This window comes from Cryptomeria japonica, chromosome 11 (genome assembly GCF_030272615.1).
Source record: "Cryptomeria japonica chromosome 11, Sugi_1.0, whole genome shotgun sequence".
Taxonomy (NCBI): domain Eukaryota; kingdom Viridiplantae; phylum Streptophyta; class Pinopsida; order Cupressales; family Cupressaceae; genus Cryptomeria; species Cryptomeria japonica.
This window is the reverse complement of record NC_081415.1, coordinates 649,934,378-649,955,142: the sequence shown is the minus strand read 5'-3', so window position 1 is coordinate 649,955,142 and position 20,765 is coordinate 649,934,378. Positions and strand designations below refer to the sequence as shown.

The 20,765-nt window shown below is 36.5% G+C and overlaps 1 protein-coding gene across 1 annotated transcript; it reads left to right on the top strand.

The window, feature by feature from the left end:
* Positions 1 to 19,062: 19,062 nt before the first annotated feature.
* Positions 19,063 to 20,506, top strand: LOC131860383 (uncharacterized). The gene is made up of 3 exons (XM_059214788.1): positions 19,063 to 19,669; positions 19,808 to 19,887; positions 20,099 to 20,506. Exons 1-3 carry the CDS (start codon positions 19,063 to 19,065, stop codon positions 20,504 to 20,506), a joined length of 1,095 nt encoding a protein of 364 aa, XP_059070771.1.
* The last annotated feature ends 259 nt before the right edge of the window (positions 20,507 to 20,765 follow it).

Genomic DNA, 20,765 nt, shown 5'->3' with positions numbered 1-20,765 from the left:
TGAGGTGGAGGATTTTGTCCTGCAAACCGAACCACAGGTTGTGCATTTTGGACAGTCCGAGCATCCACAACCCCATCGTTGACGATATTTTTATTCTTGTTCCAGAAGTTTGGTTTGTCACTATTGAAGCGCGGGCGAGGACCATCTTTTGGTTCATTAAAGATTTTGATGAGCCCTTTCTTGATGAGTGCCCTTTCACATTTTATACCCTTGGTGATCATATCGTTAAAGGAGTCTGTATCTTTGACATCCAGGTGAAATTCCATTTCTTCGTTTAAGTTGGAAATGAAAATTTCCACTAGTTCTCGTTCAGGTAACTGAAGAGAACGTCTGCTAGACATTTGGCGCCATCGTTGCAGGAATACTGAGAATAATTCCCCTGGTTTTTGTTTGGTGTTGCATAGATCAGCCATGGTGATGTCGCGTTCAATGTTATGAGAGTAATGAGATAGGAACTTCTGGATGAGTTCCTCAAATGTTCTAATGCCACCTGGTAGTCGGGAAAACCATGATGTGGTTGTTCCTCCCAAGCTTTGGGGAAAAAGGCGCATTAGGTATGTGTCCTCATAAGCTACTTCAAGACAAGCAGAATGAAATTCTCGGACATGATCACGGGGATCCCCCTTTCCTCTATATTTTTCAAATTTGGGTGTTTCAAACCCGCGTGGAAAGGGTGGCATATAAAGATTCCTATCAAAAGGATAGGGACAGATGTCGTTAAGTGAGAATTGATTGGTCTTAACACCACTATGAAGTTGTTGGGCGAGATTCTCGACTTGTTGCCGCAACATCTCTATTTCATTTGGAGGAGGAGGTGGTGGGTTACCTCGAGGAATGTTATATCTGATGGGATCTCTACGCCTTTCCTCCTCATGGTGACTTTGTCTTTCTGATGCTGGTCTTAATTGGGCAAGATCAAAGTCTGAGGGGAGTGTGGCTCCTTCTTGAGCAAGTCTTAAGAAGTGAGCATCCACATTGCTCCTTAATATTTCATCAAATAATCTGTTAAAATGAGGGTTATGCTGAACCCTTTCGATTGTTGAAGGAGTGGGACTACTTGGGTTTTCATCATTTACATTTCCTCCAAGTGCTTCTTGAAATTCATTGAGGTTGTCCTCTTCTTCCTCAATTTCTATTTCTCGTTGCCTTGATCGCGATCGGGTTTGAGCCATTTTGTTTGCAAGTTTGTGTTGAAGTTGATTGAAGATGATGATGAGTTGTTCAATGAAAGATGGATGATTAGTGGATTGTAGATCTCTAGCACTCTAAAGGTAAATGTAACCAGAATTCTTTCTTTGAATTGCTTGTTTGTTTTGATGAGTTTGGATGTGATAAGGTGTAGAGAAATCTGAGATGTGTTACAGATTTTGACTACCTAGCAATGAGAGGATTCACTCATGAACTAGTTTTAACCTGCGTAGATGTGTCTCTTAGGATGAGCTTATCCTAGATGTAGAAACAATCTAAAAGTGATGTGATGTGTTTGATTTCAAGCAATATCTAAAAAAGGAATCTTGGGACAAGAACCTCTTAATGTTTTGAGAGTTTTGGGATGAATTGATGATGGAAAAATGATGTATGAGTGGGATGATGGATGAAAATGTTTTCAACTTTCAATAAAAACTTTGTGTCACAAATGGGACAAACTCTTCTTCTTCCCTTTCAGACGTTGGTGGCACTTCTCGAGCTGTGTTGTAGGTGATACAGATGTTTGGGAAGAAATTGGGATTAATCTTTCCTCCTTGATTTTTGTGATAACTCAGAGCTCTATATTGCATAAAAGCTCTGCGGTTCAATGATTCTGAATCAAACTCGTTTGTTTTACCTTGAAGGTACAGACGCATGCGATGTAGAAAGACTCTATGGGAGACAAAGATTTGTCGATTGATATAGAAGAATTTCCTCCTTTTGATCAAAGCCTTTGAGCTTAATGGTCTTCTTTTCAAAGTAATATTCTGATGACACTTCTTCTTTCGCAAGATGTGAAGAATGGTCATAAAAGTTGTGACTCTGTGTTGTTTGCACTTTGTTTTTGGTATTTTTGGTTGTGTTGACAGATGTTGGATGAATACTTTGTTTTTGGGATTGATTTTCTGATTTTTCTTTGACAAGAAAACAAAGCAAGCACACAAACACAAGATTGTAGCCTCAAAGGCACAAATGAGTATGGGTCTAGATCAACCCAATCCTTGGACTTGTTTTTGACCCTTCCTTTAGATTTATTTTAAGGTGTAATTCCAAAGCCTGAAGTCGGCTCAATTTGCACTAGGTCTGTAAAACGAACACACTTCAAACACTCTTTATCCCTAAGGTCAAATGGCCAGTTGTGATAAATTTAGCCCACATCTTGATATTTCTTCGACTTTGGTACTACATACCTTATGAATCCCGCCGTGGCAGGTAAGGATGTGATATACTAAGTCTTGCACGAGCATAACAAATAGATGATCCCTATGATGGGGGAGTCACCACTTTTATCAAGCCACAAGTGACTTTTCAAAAAGCTATGTTTCTACTCAAGGAAATATGTATGGTGAGTATCTTGGGAGCAAAACCATCTATGCTCTTGCACTAAATTATATCTCAAATATCCTCAATCAATAGAACGGGTGGGATACTATTTAAAGGTGTTTAGTCATGTTCGATGTTTTTGGACATAAGTTCATTCTGCAGTGACTCACTTAAGAGCCTTGTAACTGGTGGTGGGGCCCATTTGTCCTTTCGGCCAGTTACACTGTAGGAACAGCTATACCCAAGGCTACAGCTTTCGCTCTCACCTGATTTCTATAGCGGCTCGAAGGATTTACCGCTCGAGGTCGTTCCCAAGAGTATCGATCCCTTGGCAGGCCTCTCTTAAAAAAGATAAAATTTGAGCGTTACTAACACTTTTCTCTTGCACCTAGGACCACGAGAGCCAAGGGAGAGGATAGTGTGTGTTAGAGGTAGGACCACTCGACTGACCTTTGCACAAGTGTGCCAAGCACGAAAAACACTTGTTCTTTTTTAATCTATCATTGCAATGTGATCTAACTATTTGGAGATGTTGCTCCAACAATCATGGTGTTCTTTTTAATTTTCAAAGGCAATTGTTTGAGTAAACTAGAATTTGAAAATCCTGGTCAACTTAATGAAAAACACGTTTGCATGAAGTAAAATTGCTTTGAAAATGAGACAAGTTGATTGTGAATTTTATTTGCACCAAAAATGGAAGTGTGGATTGTGAGTTTTATTTTGATGCAAGAAATAAAATTTGCCTTGTTGATTTTAAACACCAAAACGAACTTTGTTTCCTAACTTGCCAAAAAAAAAAAAAAAAAGTTGTTTTTGTATAAGTTTGTGGTTCTTTTTACCTTTGAACAATGAAATTCTTTTTAAGAGCCCCAAACAAATGTGTGATTCTTTTTTAAAAGCCCAAACTTGAAATGTGAAGTTAATTTTAAACCGAAATAAAAAGTGAATTCATTTTTAAAACCAACTTCAAAAACAAGTTAGTAAAAAAATATAAATCTACTCTTTAATCTAATTTAAATCTGCACAAAAGAGAAAAATAGTTAGTAAAATCTGCCTATTTGGTGGGCTTCTACAAGCCTAAATTTTTATTTTTTATTTTTGGTTACAAGGTGATTTGTACAACGTTTTGTTACAATAGCGCTAGTCTGCGTTTGAACAGAGGCACTATTTAACACAAACGTATTAAAAGAAAGGGAAAGACAGAGAAGGGAAAAGCACTGAAACAGGGGGAATAGCGCCAAAATAATGCCAAACGCACCAAAACAGTGTCAAAATCGCAACCTGTGTGACATTTTCAACATTCAAACATGTTATTGGTTAAAAAAAAAAAATTGATCTTTTTGGTGTTTGGATTCACGTCGGGTTCACCAAATGATGCTCTGCAAAAAGGATTAGAAAATCTGTTTGATGGCAACACACACAAGAGCACAAGAAACAAACGTTAGTGTTAGCAACAAAAGATTATCCTAAACAGGCATATCAAGAGAGATATTAAGCATGAAATAGAAAGCATATAAACATAAAATGAAATAGCTAATCAAGATGCTCATAGTTGCTCCTCCCTTGTTCCTCTCCTCTCCAAGTCCCAAATGAGTGCAGCTCTCAGCAGCTTTTTGCACTATGGATGCTTATGGAGGATTGAGATTTAATACTAAGCTTCAAATATGAAATGAAAAGCTAAATACTATGCAAGAGTAGATAGTGATGCTATGAAAAAGCTCTATGCTAATGCCAGTATAACAACAATACTCTAAAATGCTTCCTCTTTGCTTGAGGAGAAGGGTTCTATTTATAGAAGAAATAGGGAAATGAAGGGTTAAGATTGAGCAATCTTAACAAGGGTTAGGATTGAAAGTTGGGGATCCATGTGCACAATTGGCACCAATAAAATGGTGACAAGTTTCAACATAGGATTGGGTTGAGAGAAGAGGTAGGAGGCATTAAAGGCCTGAGAAGACCTCATGGTTATCTAGAAGGTAAGGGTCAAGTCTAAATTAAGATTACCCATTGGATTAAGAGTTAATCCAAGGATAAACCTTTGTGCAAATGTTTAAGAGATAATCATGGTCAAAGCATTAATGGCCTGATGAGACCTTTGGGTTGGGTAGAGGTTGAGTCAAAACAAATGTTTTAACCATGTGGGAGGGTTTGAGGTAACCATTAATGGTTATTGGAGACTTTGGGGATTAAGTGGTTGAAGGTTGAAAGCCTTCAATGGTTATCAAAGACTTTGAGCCATTTAGTGGTTGAAGGTTGGAAGCTTTCAAAGGTTATCCAAGACTTTGAGGGTTAATTTGTTGAACACACAAAGCATTAATTGCTTTTCAAAGACTTTGGAGTCTTTGAGAAGTGACTCCAATTTGCTTAGGAATGTGACAATATTTAAGGGATGAATTTAGGCTAATTAGGAAGGGTTTAGAAGAATCTAGAAGGGGTTTAGGCATACAAGTGGATTTTGTAGGAAAATGCAAGTGGGAGAAATTTTGGTATTTTCAATTAAAATAAAATCATTTATTTCAATTAAATGGTGTAATTTGCATTTGGATAAATATTCAAATAAATATTAATTTATTTAAATGAGAAAATGAAGATAAAGCATTTAAATGCTTGAAGACTTTGAGGGAAACCATTAAAGGCTTGAAGACTTTAAGGAAAACCATTAAAGTCTTAAGAAGACTATAGAAGGAAGCCATCAAGTTTGAAGACTTTAAAGCCATCAAGTTTGACTACTTTAAGGGAAACCATTAAAGGTTTCAAGTGGGTGAGGATAAATAGGATTTTAAATAAATAATTTATTTAAAATAGTTGTGCAACTTGCTTTTGTAGGAAAATGCAAGTGGGTGGAGGATAAAGGTGATTTAAATAAATGTTAATTTATTTAAATGTGAGAGGTGGGATTTTTGGGAGATTTAAATAAATATTAATTTATTTAAATGTGAGAGAAGATTTAATTAAATAAATATGATTTATTTATTTAATTAATGGTCTGAATTTGGTTAAGTGAATTAAATCAAATAAATTGAATAATTTATTTAATTAATAGGAGAATAGGGTTAAGATGAATTAATTAAATATTAATTTAATTAATTATTAATTGATGGTTAAATAATCAAATAAATACTAAGTATTCATTTAATTAAGTGGACAAATTTATGTGACTACAGTTCTGTTCTACAAATTTGAGTGAAAGTTGACAGGACGATGGCGCCCGGCGTGCACATGGTCCTCTGAAAAATTTGCGAAACGAAGGTGGATCTGTTCGTCTCTGCACAAGGATTCCAGATCTTCAATTACAACCGGGTACCTACAACCTACACATAGAAAAGAGAGGATGATTGGGGGGTTAGGGATTAGGGGTTTGCCTTTAGGTCAAACCCCGGTTTTGGAATTAACCAAGAAATGAGAATGTTGTAAATGTAAATGTTTGTAATGTAAACAAGTACTGATACCTTGTTGTAAGAATGTTTGTATTCTTACATGCGAAGGTGTATTGTATTTAGTATGTTGTATGTTGTATGTGATCTCCTCTTCAATGGTTGAATCCTTGTCTTGAATGCAACACCTAGCCTTGAATGGAGACTTAGAATGCTCAATTGCTTGAAGGAATGCTTGAATGCTTGAATGTTTGAATGTTTGAATATTGCTTCCGCGTTTGCTCACGTATGTCTTCCTCTCTTTTTCGAAGAGGAAATGTAGTTTATATACTTGTCAATTAGGGTTGATAGACTGATTTTTCTGACCTTAGGCCGACCAAGAAACATTATTTCCCGAATTGCAAACTTAAAGACTCGATGCCCAAAAGAGACCGGGCCCAAAATAGGGCCAGGGACCAGGGCGCTAGGCGCCATGGTCTTGGGGGACCAGGGCGCTGGGTGCCCTAGTCCTAAAGGACTAGGGTGCTAGGTGCCATGGTCCCACCTCCCGGGACAGCAGGGTGCAAGGAGGGATCAGGCCAAGGTGCAGAAAATGCAGTTTTTGGTGTCGTAAACAGGTTTCGGGGTCTCCATTTAGGTTCAACGTTGCGCCGCCATCATGAAGACCCAAATGCCGTCGAAATTGCAATTGTCACAATTTTAGGATGCTACATTTAGCCCCCACTTTAGTTGGAGTATAAGCGTATACTCATACTTCTGGTAAAGTACAAGGAAACAACATTGAAAGACTTTCACCACGTCAAGGAGGCAAGATACACCAAGCCCCCAGTGGACTAAGGATCTTACGACTTTGATTGACAAAGTAAAAGGGAAGATCACGAGGGAGAACCATGGCTGTCAGTAGTAAGGTTCCCTCACTATGAGTCATGCAAGAAAGATATCAAAAATTTTCAAGGCAAAGCTAAATTTGTCAAGAAATTTTCAAGTATCTTGAAAAGATATGAACGGGATGTATGCCCCCCTACGTTAAAGCGCACCTCACTGGGGGAGATTGCTTTAAGGTAGTGATACATATAAGAAATGAGAAAGGAGAATGTTATCACAAGGATTTAGCCCCCAAGTGTGAGATAAGCCCAAGGATAATAGACACAAAACACAAAGCACAAGGTGACTTCGCTTTCCTTGGGGTCAGTATGCTATATGATAATTCATGTATATCATATGTATGTATGCATAATTTTTCTTCATTCCCCAATCAAGGAAGGTCACCTAGAAGAAGGGAACACATGTGTCTTTTGAGTCAACATGAGAGAGACCAAAAGAGATCTCAATGCTTTGCATCGTCCTCAAGTAGACAACACTAAGGACAACAAATAGAAGAATGAGAATAACACATAGAAGAGGTAAAAAAAAGAGATCAAGAGAGGAGGAGAGAGTCTGCTATGCTAATGTTACTAGTCTAGCATGTCATCTACCCCCCAATCTTGCTGATCAATATTTCAGGAAGATAGGAAACACGCTAGAGGAGGAACATCCAACACAGCAGATGGAGCTATCACAAGATCCAAACAAGGGCTATGTTCATATTCCGAGCCACATTGTTCTTGTCTAGGAGCTAGGATAAGTGCTTTAGAAAATTTGTTAGATAAATGGTTATCAACATCAACATATTCATATTCACTATCAGAAGCAAGAGAAGTAACATTTTCATCATGAATAACATTTTCATCTATATCATCATCAAGATTTATAAAAATAGGATCTTTAACTCGCACAGGATCAAAATCATCATGCATCTTATGTTTAGGAGATTTTGGAGAAAATGGAATAATACTAGCTGAAGGTGTTTTTGGGGATTGCAAAGTTTGAGAAGTAGCTGCCTAAGCTCTAAGACGACACTTTCGTTGGTGTTCACGCGCAGAACGATTTCATCTAGTCTTAGTAGGAAGTTGAGAAGATTGAGGAGGAGGAATTTTCTCATCCTTATCACTTGGGTGTTTAGGTTGTGGTCTCTTAGGTTGGATAATAGGAGAAGAGGAAGGTCTCTTCTCTCTATAAAAGGAAGGAGGAGGAACTGCTCCATATAAAGGAGGAATATTTGGTTTAGGAAGGAGACCAAGTCCATCATGATGAGGAGGTATAGGTCTACCTTTAGAAAGTTTATTAGACATAGACATAGTCACATCCATAGGAGTGGGTTGGGAATCTTCTTGAGGAAAGACATTAGTTTTATCTTTCAAAGGAAGAACTTCCTTCTCAAGAACAATAGGAATATCAAGTTTGGGTGTTCTAGGTTCACTTAGAGATAGGATCATATCTATTTTCCACTTTTGATAAGATTTGAAAAGATGATCACTTTGCGGTGGAAGAGATTGGAATTGTTTAGGCCAAAAATAATCAATAGGAACACTAGAAGTTCTTTCAGCTGGTTTAAAGAGACTATGATTAACAGTAACAACTTCACCATTATGGGGAAATTTCAAACACTTGTGAATAGGAGAAGCAATAGCTTTCATGGAAGATAGCCAAGGATAGCCTAGCTTCACACTAAATTGTTCGGATGATGGAATAATAGCAAAGCTCACATCAAGGGATTTGTTATGGACCTCAATAGGTAATGTAATAGAACCAATTGTAGGAGAAGAAAATGTATCAAATAATTTCACAACCACATTTGTTTCATCATAGATCACTTGATTCAATTGCAAAGTAAAAAGAAATTCTTCAGTAATGATATTAATCATGCAAGAAGGATCAATAAGCACTCCACGGCAAGGTGTATTCTTGACTTTTGCAACTATATATAAAGGACCATCAGGTGCCCTGATAGTTTCACTAGAACCAAATGTGATGGAAGGTTCTTTAGGGATTTTTTGCTGCTCTACAAAGTTAATCACATTCAGAGTCATAGACACAAGATCATCAGGTGAGACAGAGGAATCATTAGTATCAATCGCATTAGAGGTATGAGAAGGTAATGGATCAGTAAAAATCTAGAGATTTTGGTTAGGAGGAGCTACAGATGTGTTGCCTTTATCATTCACACCAGAAATAGAGACAGTATTATTATCAATCAGATCTTGAATTTTACTCTTTAAAGCAAAGCATTTTTCAGTATCATGCCCAGGATGACGATGAAATTGACAAAAAGATTTGTTATCAAAATAGGGTGAATTAATCTTTGCAGGATCTATTTGCTTTATAGGAGGAAGAGTAAGCACATTTTGTTCCAATAACTTATTCATAATACTATGCAATGATTCATTCAAAGGAGTAAACTTTCTTTCTTTCTTGACAAACTTAGAAATAGGAGGCACACCTGATGCTGCATTCACATTGTTGTTGATGATGTTTTCATTGAATTTAATTGACTCTCTGTTCGGTTTAAACTTCCCAAATGGTTGTTGACTACTATCACCCTTATCACTCGGAGCCATAGGATTTGCTTGTTCCATTTGACTCACAGTCAGTTGAATAAAAGCATTTGCAAGTTGTTCAAAAGAAGTAATAGAATACGAAGGCAACGAGCAATACCATTGTAGGGCTTTATCTCTTAATGTTCTAGTAAACAGTTTTGCAAGCAACCTTTGGTCATAAGAAAAATCAGTACATATTGTTTGAAAGGTCTTAACATGTGTTAGAGGGTCACCCTTATCATTATAAAGCTCCAAATGCGGAATTTCAACATGTTTAGGGGGAATAGCTCGAACAGTGTCAAGAGAAAGTGGGCTCGCGACATCAAATGTGGGCACACTAAACTTAGATTGGTTCATAGAGGCAATTTGTTGCTGTAAAGAAGAGACAGTTTGTGCAAGATTGTTAATGGTTGCTTCAGTCGAAGAGTTCATATTAGACGTGTTAGATTGTGATGGAGGTATTATGTTATTGAAAGAAGGTATTGATTGAGAGTAAGGTGGTGGGACACTATGATAGTTAGTCATAGGAGATGATTGGAAAGGAGGAACACTACAAGGAGGAATGGAATGGTTAAATGAATTGCCCCCTTGTGTCATGCTCATTTGCGGAGATATAATAGGAACACTTATTGAAGGAATGAATGAAGAAGTTGGATTGAATGAAGGAAGAGGGTTGATTGAAGAAGAGGGATTGCCCCCATGACTAGTGATCATAGGAGGAATGTCTTGTATTGAAGTAGTCATTATGTTTGATGTAAAAGTAGGTATACTAGCAATAGGAGTTGTCAAAGGAATAGAATGATTAACTTGAGTAGGAGGTTGTGTATAACCTAAAGTTTCAGCACAACTCTTCATAGGCATCACATTCAAATCCACAATGTGTGCAATACCATGCAAAATATCAATTCCATTCTTATCACTTTGAACCATACATTTTAGACCCTCAATTAATGAAAGAGCTTGACTATCGGGGTATTCTTGAGACATCTATTGTTGAAAATCATCAAATTGGTTATCCAATTTTGAAAGTTGTTCTATAGAAACCTCATGGAGAGCTTCTTCATCATTAAGAGCATTAGAGGAATTACCCATGTCCTCGTTAAATAGGCCATTCAAATTAGGTTCCATCTCCTCAGTAATTAAACCTTGGAAAGACTTAATTCTAAGGCTTTGTCTAATGGGAATAGTGTAAGTAGGGCTTATTGTTGTAAAACTCATGCACTAAAGAGAGAGAGAATATTTTGAATTTTAGAGGTAGCAAATTTCAATAAAATCAGCCAATCTCCTAGATTTAAGCTGTTAAATGCATTCAGGACAATCTCCCAAAATTTCAGAAAAAATGTCCGGGACCGTGGTGAATGGAGTGCACACAGTCCTCACAACTTTTTTTGAAATTTTCAGGGATGAAAGTTATGATGATTTTAAAGCTAATCTAAAAAAATTGAGTGATTTTACGATCTGTAGATAGGCCAAATTAAAGTTGCAATCTCAAATTTGAACCCTACCAAGATTGTTGAAAAATGTAAAATTTGAATTTTGAAAAAGAGAGGGAAACTGAAATTGTAAATTTTATGATTTTAGAGGGAATACTAAAAGCAATGCAAGTTTTGAAATTTTAAAAATTGACTCAATTTCACACAAAATTCAATTTTGAAAGTGGAAATCAAGGTTGTTGCAATTAAACATTTAATTTCAAAAGTCACAAACTGCAAAAATTTGAATAAAGCACTGAAATTTCGAATGAATGCCAACACACTTTTCAGATTTAGGACAGTAAGAAACACAATTTTGATATGAATTTTAATTTCAATGATTTTTGAATGATTAGAAACCTCAATCCAAGCAATCGCTAGACCAACTTTGACTTTAATTTTGAAAGTGTTAAAATTGATAAAATTAGCCAAAATTCTGGATTTTAGCAGAAAAATACAGTAAGATCTAGCTCCCGAAATTTCAAAAAAAATGTTGGGGACGATGGCTCTCGGGGTGCACACGGTCCTTGCAACCTTTTTCCAAATTTTCAGTGATGAAAGATATTGTGATTTTATTGCGGAATCCAAAGTTACAGCCGATTTGGAAGTGTTTTGATTAGTGAAATTATCAGTCAAAAGTTGAATCAAGAAGGTTTTAAAAATTAGGGTTTTGACATTTAACCACTTAATTTTCAGAATTAAAGCACAAATATGAATTGATAATTTGCAATAGAAGGGTAAATCTGAAACAAGCATTAACAATTAAACATTTCACAAGCTCAATTACTAAAAAGAAAATTTTAGGGTTTTTATGCAATTAACCTCTAAAATTTGCAAAAGATCAAACATGGAAATGTAATTAAGGGAGCAAAATTTTCAGATCTAACCATGAATAATCAGAATGAGGATGTTCACGTTGGGTTCACCAAAATGTAAAGCAGAAAAATCGAACCCTAGTTGTCCTCCCCTCCCCAACTCCAAGGAGAGAGAAGGGAGATCACTAGGGTTGATGGTTTTCACTTAGGAGAGACTTTACATTCAAAAGAGGGGTTGAAACCCACAAGATCCAATCCCACGCAATGCAAGATTGGATTCTAAATGAGTTTCAAGGGTTAAGACATCAAGGATACCCTCTTTTGTAAAGAATATAGATAGGATGATTGAACTAGGAATGTATGTAGAAGCAAGAAAGATTCGCTTATAAACAGACATAGGGATACGGGATGAAGCTGCGGACCTGGAATTAGCAGTAAAATGTCAAGACGGTGTTGTTCTGCAAATTTGAGTGAAAGTTGACAGGACGATGGCACCCGACGTGCACACAGTCCTCCAAAAAATTCACGAAACGAAGGTGGATCTGTTCGTCTCTGCACAAGGATTCCAGATCTTCAATTACAACTGCGTACCTGCAACCTACACATAGAAAAGAGAGGACGATTGGGGGTTTAGGGATTAGGGGTTTGCCTTTAGGTCAAACCCTGGTTTTGGAATTAACCAAGAAATGAGAATGCTGTAAATGTAAATGTTTGTAATGTAAACAAGTACTGATACCTTATTGTAAGAATGTTTGTATTCTTACATGCGAAGGTGTAATGTATGTAGTATGTTGTATGTTGTATGAGATCTCCTCTTCAATGGTTGAATCCTTGTCTTGAATGCAACACCTAGCCTTGAATGGAGACTTAGAATGCTCAATTGCTTGAAGGAATGCTTGAATGCTTGAATGTTTGAATGTTTGAATATTGCTTCCGCGTTTGCTCAGATATGTCTTCCTCTCTTTTTGGAAGAGGAAATGTAGTTTATATACTTGTCAATTAGGGTTGATAGACTGATTTTTCTGACCTTAGGCCGACCAGGAAACATTATTTCCCGAATTGTAAACTTAAAGACCCGATGCCCAAAAGAGACCGGGCCCAAAATAGGGCCAGGGACCAGGGCGCTGGGTGCCATGGTCCTGGGGGACCAAGGCGCTGGGCGCCCTAGTCCTAAAGGACCATGGCGCCCCTCCCGAGATAGCAGGGTGCAAGGAGGGATCGAGCCAAGGTGCAGAAAATGCAGTTTTTGGTGTCGTAAACAGGTTTCGGGGTCTCCATTTAGGTTCAATGTTGCGCCGCCATCGTGAAGACCCAAATGCAGTCGAAATTGCAAGTGTCACAATTTTAGGACGCTACAAAAAGAAGATGATGAAAATGAAGAAGATGAACTTGAAGATAATGATCATGTTATTCCAAGATATGTGAGACTCAATCACAATCCCGAGCAGATTATTGGAGATAAAGATGCCAGAGTACTAACCAGAAGAAGAATCAGAGAGAATTCTTGCATGATCTCCACTATTGAACCAAGAACTGCTAAGTAAGCATTTGGTGATGATCATTGGGTTAAAGCCATGGAGGAGGAACTAGATCAAATTGAGAAGAACAACACATGGACCCTAGTACCCCGACCAGTAAATAAAAATGTGATACGTACTAAGTGGGTATTCAGGAACAAGTTGAATGAAGATGGTGTTGTAGTTTGCAACAAAGCAAGGTTGGTTTGCAAAGGTTATGAACAAGAGGAAGGAGAGGATTATGGTGAGACTTTTATACTAGTGGCAAGACTAGAAGGTGTTAGAACTTTATTTGCATTTGTAGCACATAAGAAATTCAAGGTATACTAGATGGATGCTAAGTCAACATTTATGAATGGGATACTGGAAGAAGAAGTATACATTGAGCAGCCAGAAGGTTATGCTTTGACTGATGAGAAAGACATGGTATGCAGATTACATAAGGATTTATATGGATTAAAGAAATCACTAAGAGCATGGTATGAAAGGCTTCATAAACACCTGATGAAGATAGGTTTTTTGAGAACCAGTGAAGATAGCAACATATATCTCAAATCTGAAGGAGATAAAATACTGGTCAGTGAAGTATTTGTAGATGATATCATGTTTGGAGGTAATGATGACATGAGCAATGATTTTGCAAATGAAATGAAAAATGAGTTTGAAATGTCTCTAGTGGGAGAAATAAAAAATTTCATAGGCTTGCAAATACAATAAATGAAGAATGGTATTTTCATCACACAGTCCAAGTATGTGAAAGAGGTTTGTAAGACATTTGGTATGAGTCACTGTAAACTAGTTGGGACACCAATGGTTATAGGTTGTAAGTTGTCTAAGGAAGATGAATCCACATCTGTTGATGAGAAGGAATACAAGTCAATGATTGGAAAATTTCACTATGTTGTTCACAATAGACCAGATATAGCTCATGTAGTTGGCATAGTTGATAGATTCTAGAAGAATCCTAAGGAAACACATTTGATAGCAACCAAGAGGATTTTTAGATATTTGAAAGGTATGGTTGACTATGGATTATGGTATCCATATGGAGGAAATTTTGACTTGAAGGTGCACACAGATGTAGATTGGGCAGGAAATGTTGATGACAGGAAAAGAACAACCGATGGAGCATTTTTTCTTGGAGGAAGACTTGTTTCATGGAGTAGTAAGAAGCATAATTGTACAACACAATCTACTACTGAAGCTGAGTATATTGTAGCATACATGAATTGTACCCAGGCTATTTGGATGAGGCACATTTTGGAAGGTTTTAAGATGAAGATTTCATAACCTATAAAGATCTTATGTGATAATACAAGTGCCATAAATATTTCCAAGAACCCTATTTTGCACACACAAACCAAGCATATTGAATTAAAGTATCATTTCTTAAGGGAAAAAGTGTAGAGTAAAGATGTGATCTTGGAGCATGTTTCTACCAATGAGAAGCTTGCAGATATCTTCACTAAACCCCTGCCTAAGGCTACTTTTGAGTATCTTAGAAGTCAGTTGGGGATTGTAACCCTTCATGAGGTTAGTTGGGCATGATGTAGATTAAATCAGTCCCAGAGCTACTTGCAGAATTTTATAGCAGGATTGGTGTAGAAGTGGAGTTATTCCACAAGGGGAGCATCAAGTTGCAGGTTGTTGATATTGATTAGTGAAATTTGACATTGCATGTTTTACTCTCAATTTGGCATTGATGTCAAAGGGGGAGAAGAACTATGTGAATTGTGTGATTGATAGAGAGAAGGAAGATAAGCTAAAGACAAGGTGAATACTTGGTAATGTAAACTAGGATACCTATTCACAATCACAACAATCAATGGTGTTGATATTTTTATTTCCATCAATGCCAAAGGGAGATATTGTTGGCATTTGCATGAAGATTGCAATAATGATATGTTATTGCCATTGATGTCAATTAATCGGTAATGATATTATTGATATTGTTGTAAGGATGTTTTGTAACCGGCAAGAAGAATTTGTGGAGTGAACTGGTATTTCTATTTATTGGAGAGTTCAACCAGTAAACCCTAATTGTTGATTTGATAAACCTTAACCGATTAAATTTGTTGAATTGGTTATATTGGTTTATGATCTGATGATGAGTGGTAATAATTATGACATGTATGATTATTATATGAAGGGAGTTTCAAAGTGATTTTGGCACGTTGATGAAAAGGTTTTTGTCTAGGGAATGAGCAAGTATATTGCATGTAATGCAAAGTGTGTGATGAGTTACTGAGTTCAATGAAGCAATGATCAAAGATTGGTCGAGGTTTTCTTGATTAATGTGCAGAGATTGCTATGTAATCCAATAGTCATACTACTGACTTGTTTGTAATATCTATGAGAGAATTAGTTTTTTGTTGTGTTACTGACCTAATTTGATTTGTTTATAAGATCGATGAGTTGTTTAGTTTCAAAGTTGAGAAAGTTTTAGTTGAGTGTGTGGTTGTCAAACCGGATAATGTATCTGTAATTTGAGTAAAGCCAGATAGGAGCATGAAAAGGAACTGAACAAGAAAGTGTAGTGCTATTCAAACAAATCTATAAACTTGTTGTTTTCTAACAATTACTGTAGATTGAAATCCCCTAACTAGGTAAGTTCTAACAAGCTTGTTGCTATTCAGATCCTCTAACCAGGTGATCCATTAGCTTGGATTTCAAATCCTCTACCAAGGTTTCTCCTTACAGGGTATTGTTTCTAACAAGGCATTATAGTCAGTCCCTTAACTGGGTGGTCCCTAACAGGATCTGTTCTTAACAAGACTTTTGTAAAGCTTTAACATGCTAGCCTCCTAATAGGGTGAACTTCAAAAGAGTTTAGATAGTTATCTTGTGAGTCTCATCTCATCATGGTTTTTCCCATTTGGGTTTCCACATCAAAAATATTATGTCAAATGGTGAATTTTTTTGTGGTTATGTTCTTATGGTTGATTTTGTTAACTACTTAATCCACTTTGATAAATCATGATAACCAGAAGCATTGTGAAATGAAGTTTTACTTATGTTAGTAAAAGCATTTGGATGTTTATGAGTTTGAAGTTGTTTACTATTAGTCTATTTTAATAGTCAACTAGTTTATCTTTGTTAGTGTTCCCATAGATACTGAGAGGGGGGGGTGAATCAGTATCTGATCGGTAATAAAATTTTCTTAAGATAGAGCATGCAGAACATAAAGTAACAGTATACCGGTATGCAATAATTAATGTAATTAATAGAATAAAAAAAATCCACATGAAAAGAACACCATAACACAAGATGTTTAACAAGGAAACCCGGTGTGGGAAAAACCTCGGTGGGATTTGTGACCCACAATATTCACTTACTGGCCAATAAGAGAATATTACTTACAATAGGGGCCTACACATGCAGGAAGGCCAACTGCCTAGAGCACACTGCTCAGTGAGAAGTCACACTTACTTACAATGAGGGTTAAGCTAATCCAATATTCTGTACTGCTTTACAATAGCATCTTCAATGCCAGATTCAGTACTGGTTCTTGCTCTATTCTTTACATATACCCTTGACCTATAATTCGCACATTAGGTCTGCCGAATAATTTTCTTTATGCTTCCTTTCCATGTCTTACAAATGTCTACAATGATCTCTTTTATATACAAGAGTCATTTTACAATTTTCCAAGTTGACTTACAATAATAAACAAAATATTACATATCAAAAATCCTGTCAGCCTCTGTGTCGGTATACATCTTTTCTTCTGTGTTGGTGCCGATGCTGGTGTAGAGTGATCTTGCTAATGTCGGTGCACTGTCTTGCTTGAATAATGCTTTGCCTATAGAATGTCTTGCTGGTGCCATAGGATTGCAAGGTTGCCTGTGTAATGCTTTGCCAATATAATGTCTTCCCAGTGCCATAGGATTGCAAGGTTGCCTATGTAATGCTTTGCCGGTATAATGTGTTGCCGGTGCCATAGGATTGCAAGGTTGCCATCAATGACAAAACCTTCAATCACACACAATGTCTCATTGGAGTGTCCATATGCCAACAATCTTGAGGGTTTTTATCTTGATAGTGATATTGCATTGATAGTTCTAAGTTTACTTTGAGAGATTGAATTTGAGATTGATGAAGTTAGTATCAATTTTTCTATCTACTGATTCACCCCCCCCCCCTCTTAGTAGTTGATCAGATCCTTATTCTTTCATCATACCATCATATTCTTTATTGAGAAATAATTGCAAGGAAGTGTAAGCTTCAAGGTTGGGTGTAAAAACCACTTGAATCTTGTTCTCATCTTCATTCTAAATATTGCATTAATGATAGTTTGGATTGCAGATCAAAGGATGCATCTCATCCTTTACTTTATATTTAACTTGTTATTTGTACTTAAGGCAATAGAAAGGCCTAGTATTGTATGTAGATATGATTGAGATACTACTACATTTTCTTATTGAATACAAAATCTATATCTCCTTATATAAATAACGTGTTTATAATGATATCATTGTAAATGATCATTTAGAACTAAGGAAGAAATAGTGGAAGTAAATAGACCTATTTAAGGAATTATGAGTTTATTTAAGAATAAAGAGTATTTAATTTTATTATTGAAATTAGAATGTTTTACGTCTTTGCATTTTGGTAACAGAGCACTAGGTTTGAAACACTAGGGCCTATGACCATTACACTAAAGAAACATTCATTGATATAGGAATTATTGAATTGCAATGGGTTCTAGAACTAGATCAAGCAATGAGAATGAAAGACTTGACCAGATTCCTGATTTTTTAAATCAATAGAATTCTAGGATGGATGGAATCGAACAAGAAGTTTGAAGGGTTGGTGAAGTTTGAAATGAACAAACTCAATAGGAAGAGCAATCTAGAAATAAAATTCCTAGAGCTAAGGAACAACCTAATTATCGAGCTAGGATTAAAGGGGAGTTACCCAAAGACTTGAAAAGGATAGCACCACCAAAGTTCGATGGTAAGACCACTGGTGATGTTGCTGAAGCTTGGGTGATTGAGATGGAGAACTATTTTTAACTTCGTAACATGTCGAATGAAACTAAAGCAGTATGGGTTGCTTATTAGCTTACTGGAAAAGTTGTGACATGGTGAGACAATGATAATTCTAAGAAGAAGTTACAACATAGTGATATTACTTGGGAACTATTTCTACAATCTTTTAGAAAGAGGTGGCTTCCTCAATTATTCTTTGATAAGAAGGTGACTGAATTCCAGAATCTGACTCAAGGTGGTTTGACAATTACTCAATACTGGGAGAAGTTCACCAACCTCCTAAAGTATGTTCCACAACACCAAATGGATGAATGATTCCACATTTTGAAATTCATCTTGGGTTTGAGGACTCACATTGGAGCTGAAGTGGATATTCATAATCCATTGAATATGGATGAAGTCTATGAGTAAGCAACTAAACATGAATGGAAGTTGCATCAATTGGAAAATTTTCAAAAGAATGTGAATACCAAACTGGGTTTTGGGAGTAGGAATTTTCAAAACAATGATCAACAAAAGGGAAACTGACAGATAAGGAATCTAAAAAGAGGACCCAACACTCAAGAGAAAGGAGGAGTGAATCAGGGTGGAAACAAGAAAGTGTATAGTAACATCAACTTCACTAATCTCAATACTAGGTAGAACTTTGATAGGAATAGATCTGGTGGACACGCAAGACCTAAAGATGGATGTTACAACTATGGGGGAAATCATTATGCTTGAAACTGTCCACAACGTACCACTACTTAAAGAGGATGAAATTAGCAAGGAGCTTCACAACATCATATTCATGCAATGGTTGACAACCGCCAGACTGATTTTTAGGCTTCACCTATCCAGATGATGGGTAAGATTTTTGGTCAATCAGTTTCTATTTTGATACATACAGGAGCTACTGAATGCTTTATTGATCCTAAAGTAGTTTATAGATTATCTATTAGACCTGGTTATATGTCAAGTTCATAAATGGTTCAATATGCAAATCAAGTAGAGAAGAGGGTAGATTCATTTATATCTTACAATGATTTAGAGCTTCCTAGTTTCCAAACTCAGGTTAATCTATATGTGGCACCTCTAGGATCGTATGATGTAATATTAGGTATCAATTGGTTAACTAAGCAAAAATCTATAGTAAACTATGAGGATAAGTTTGTTAGTTGTAAAGATGATTTTGGAAATTCGATTGAGATTCTTAGGTCTCAAAGGCCTTTTGAATTGAGACACATCTCAACTATGCAACTCAATAAATCCCAAAGGAAGGGATGCTCCATCTTTGTTGCCATTGTAAGTGACTTGGATAATGCCAAGAAGAGCCCTAAGGATTATCCAGTTCTTAGAGAGTTTTGGGATGTTTTCCCAAGAGACCTTACTAAGTTATCATCAAAAAGGGAATTTGTTTTCTCTATAGAACTCATACCTGGAATTGAGCCACAATCCAGGGCTCCATATAGAATGACTACCACAGAATTGTATGAGCTTAAGGCTCAATTACAGGAGTTTCTTAGGAAAGGTTTCATAAGACCTAGTGTGTCCTTGTGGGGTGCACCAGTAATCTTTGTGACAAAGAAAGATGGTACCTTGAGATTATGTATTGACTACATGATGCTAAACAAGGTAACCATTAAGAATATATATCCTTTGCCTAGGATAGATGAGTTATTGGACCAAATGAAAGGAGCTACAATATTCTCTATGATTGATCTTTGATCAGGTTACCACCAGTTGAGGATTAAGGACAAGGATATTCCTAAGACAACATTTCAAACTCCAGATGGACACTATGAGTTCACGGTGGTACCTTTTGGTTTAACCAATGCCCCAACAACATTTATGAACCTTATGAACAACATTTTTATAGACTACCTGGATGATTTTGTGCTTATATTCATTTATGACATATTGATTTATTCCAAGAATGAAGAGGAAGCACTTAAGGATAGTTTTGCAATGATTAAGGGATAAAAAGCTTTTTGGAAAGTTTTCAAAGTGTTCTTTCTTTTAGGAAAAGGTGCACTACTTAGGTCATGTTATATCTGTTGAAGTAATTTCAATTGATCCTCCAAAGGTAAAGGCAATTATAGATTGGCCAACACCTCAGAGTGTCATAGAGGTCAGAAGTTTTATGGGTCTTGCAGGATACTACAAGAAGCATGTGGAAGGTTTTTCTAGAATAGCAACACCTATTGCTTCTCTTCAGAAGAAGGGAAAGAAATCTGAGTGGACTGAGAAGCATGAAGAGTCATTTCAACTCTTGAAGCATAAATTGACAATAGCACCAGTCTTGACTATACCAGATCCTAATAGACACTTCACAGTGATTATAGATACCTCAGGTGAAGGTATAGGAGCATTGTTAATGCAGAAAGGAAAGGTGGTTGCTTTTGAGTCTAGGAAAATAAAGCAATATTAATTGAATTATGTACCACATGACTTAGAGCTCTTAGATATTATTCATTCATTACAAATGTGGAGGACTTACCTTCTAGGGAAGGCATTTGAGTTGAAGATAGACCACTTAGGCCTAAAATATATCTTTACACAACCTAATCTTAATGCAAGACAGAGAAGGTGGCTTGAATTCCTAAGTAAGTATGATTTTGGCATTGAATATATTAAAGGAAAGGAAAACAAGGTAGTAGATGCTTTCAGTAGAAGAAGACATCTATCTG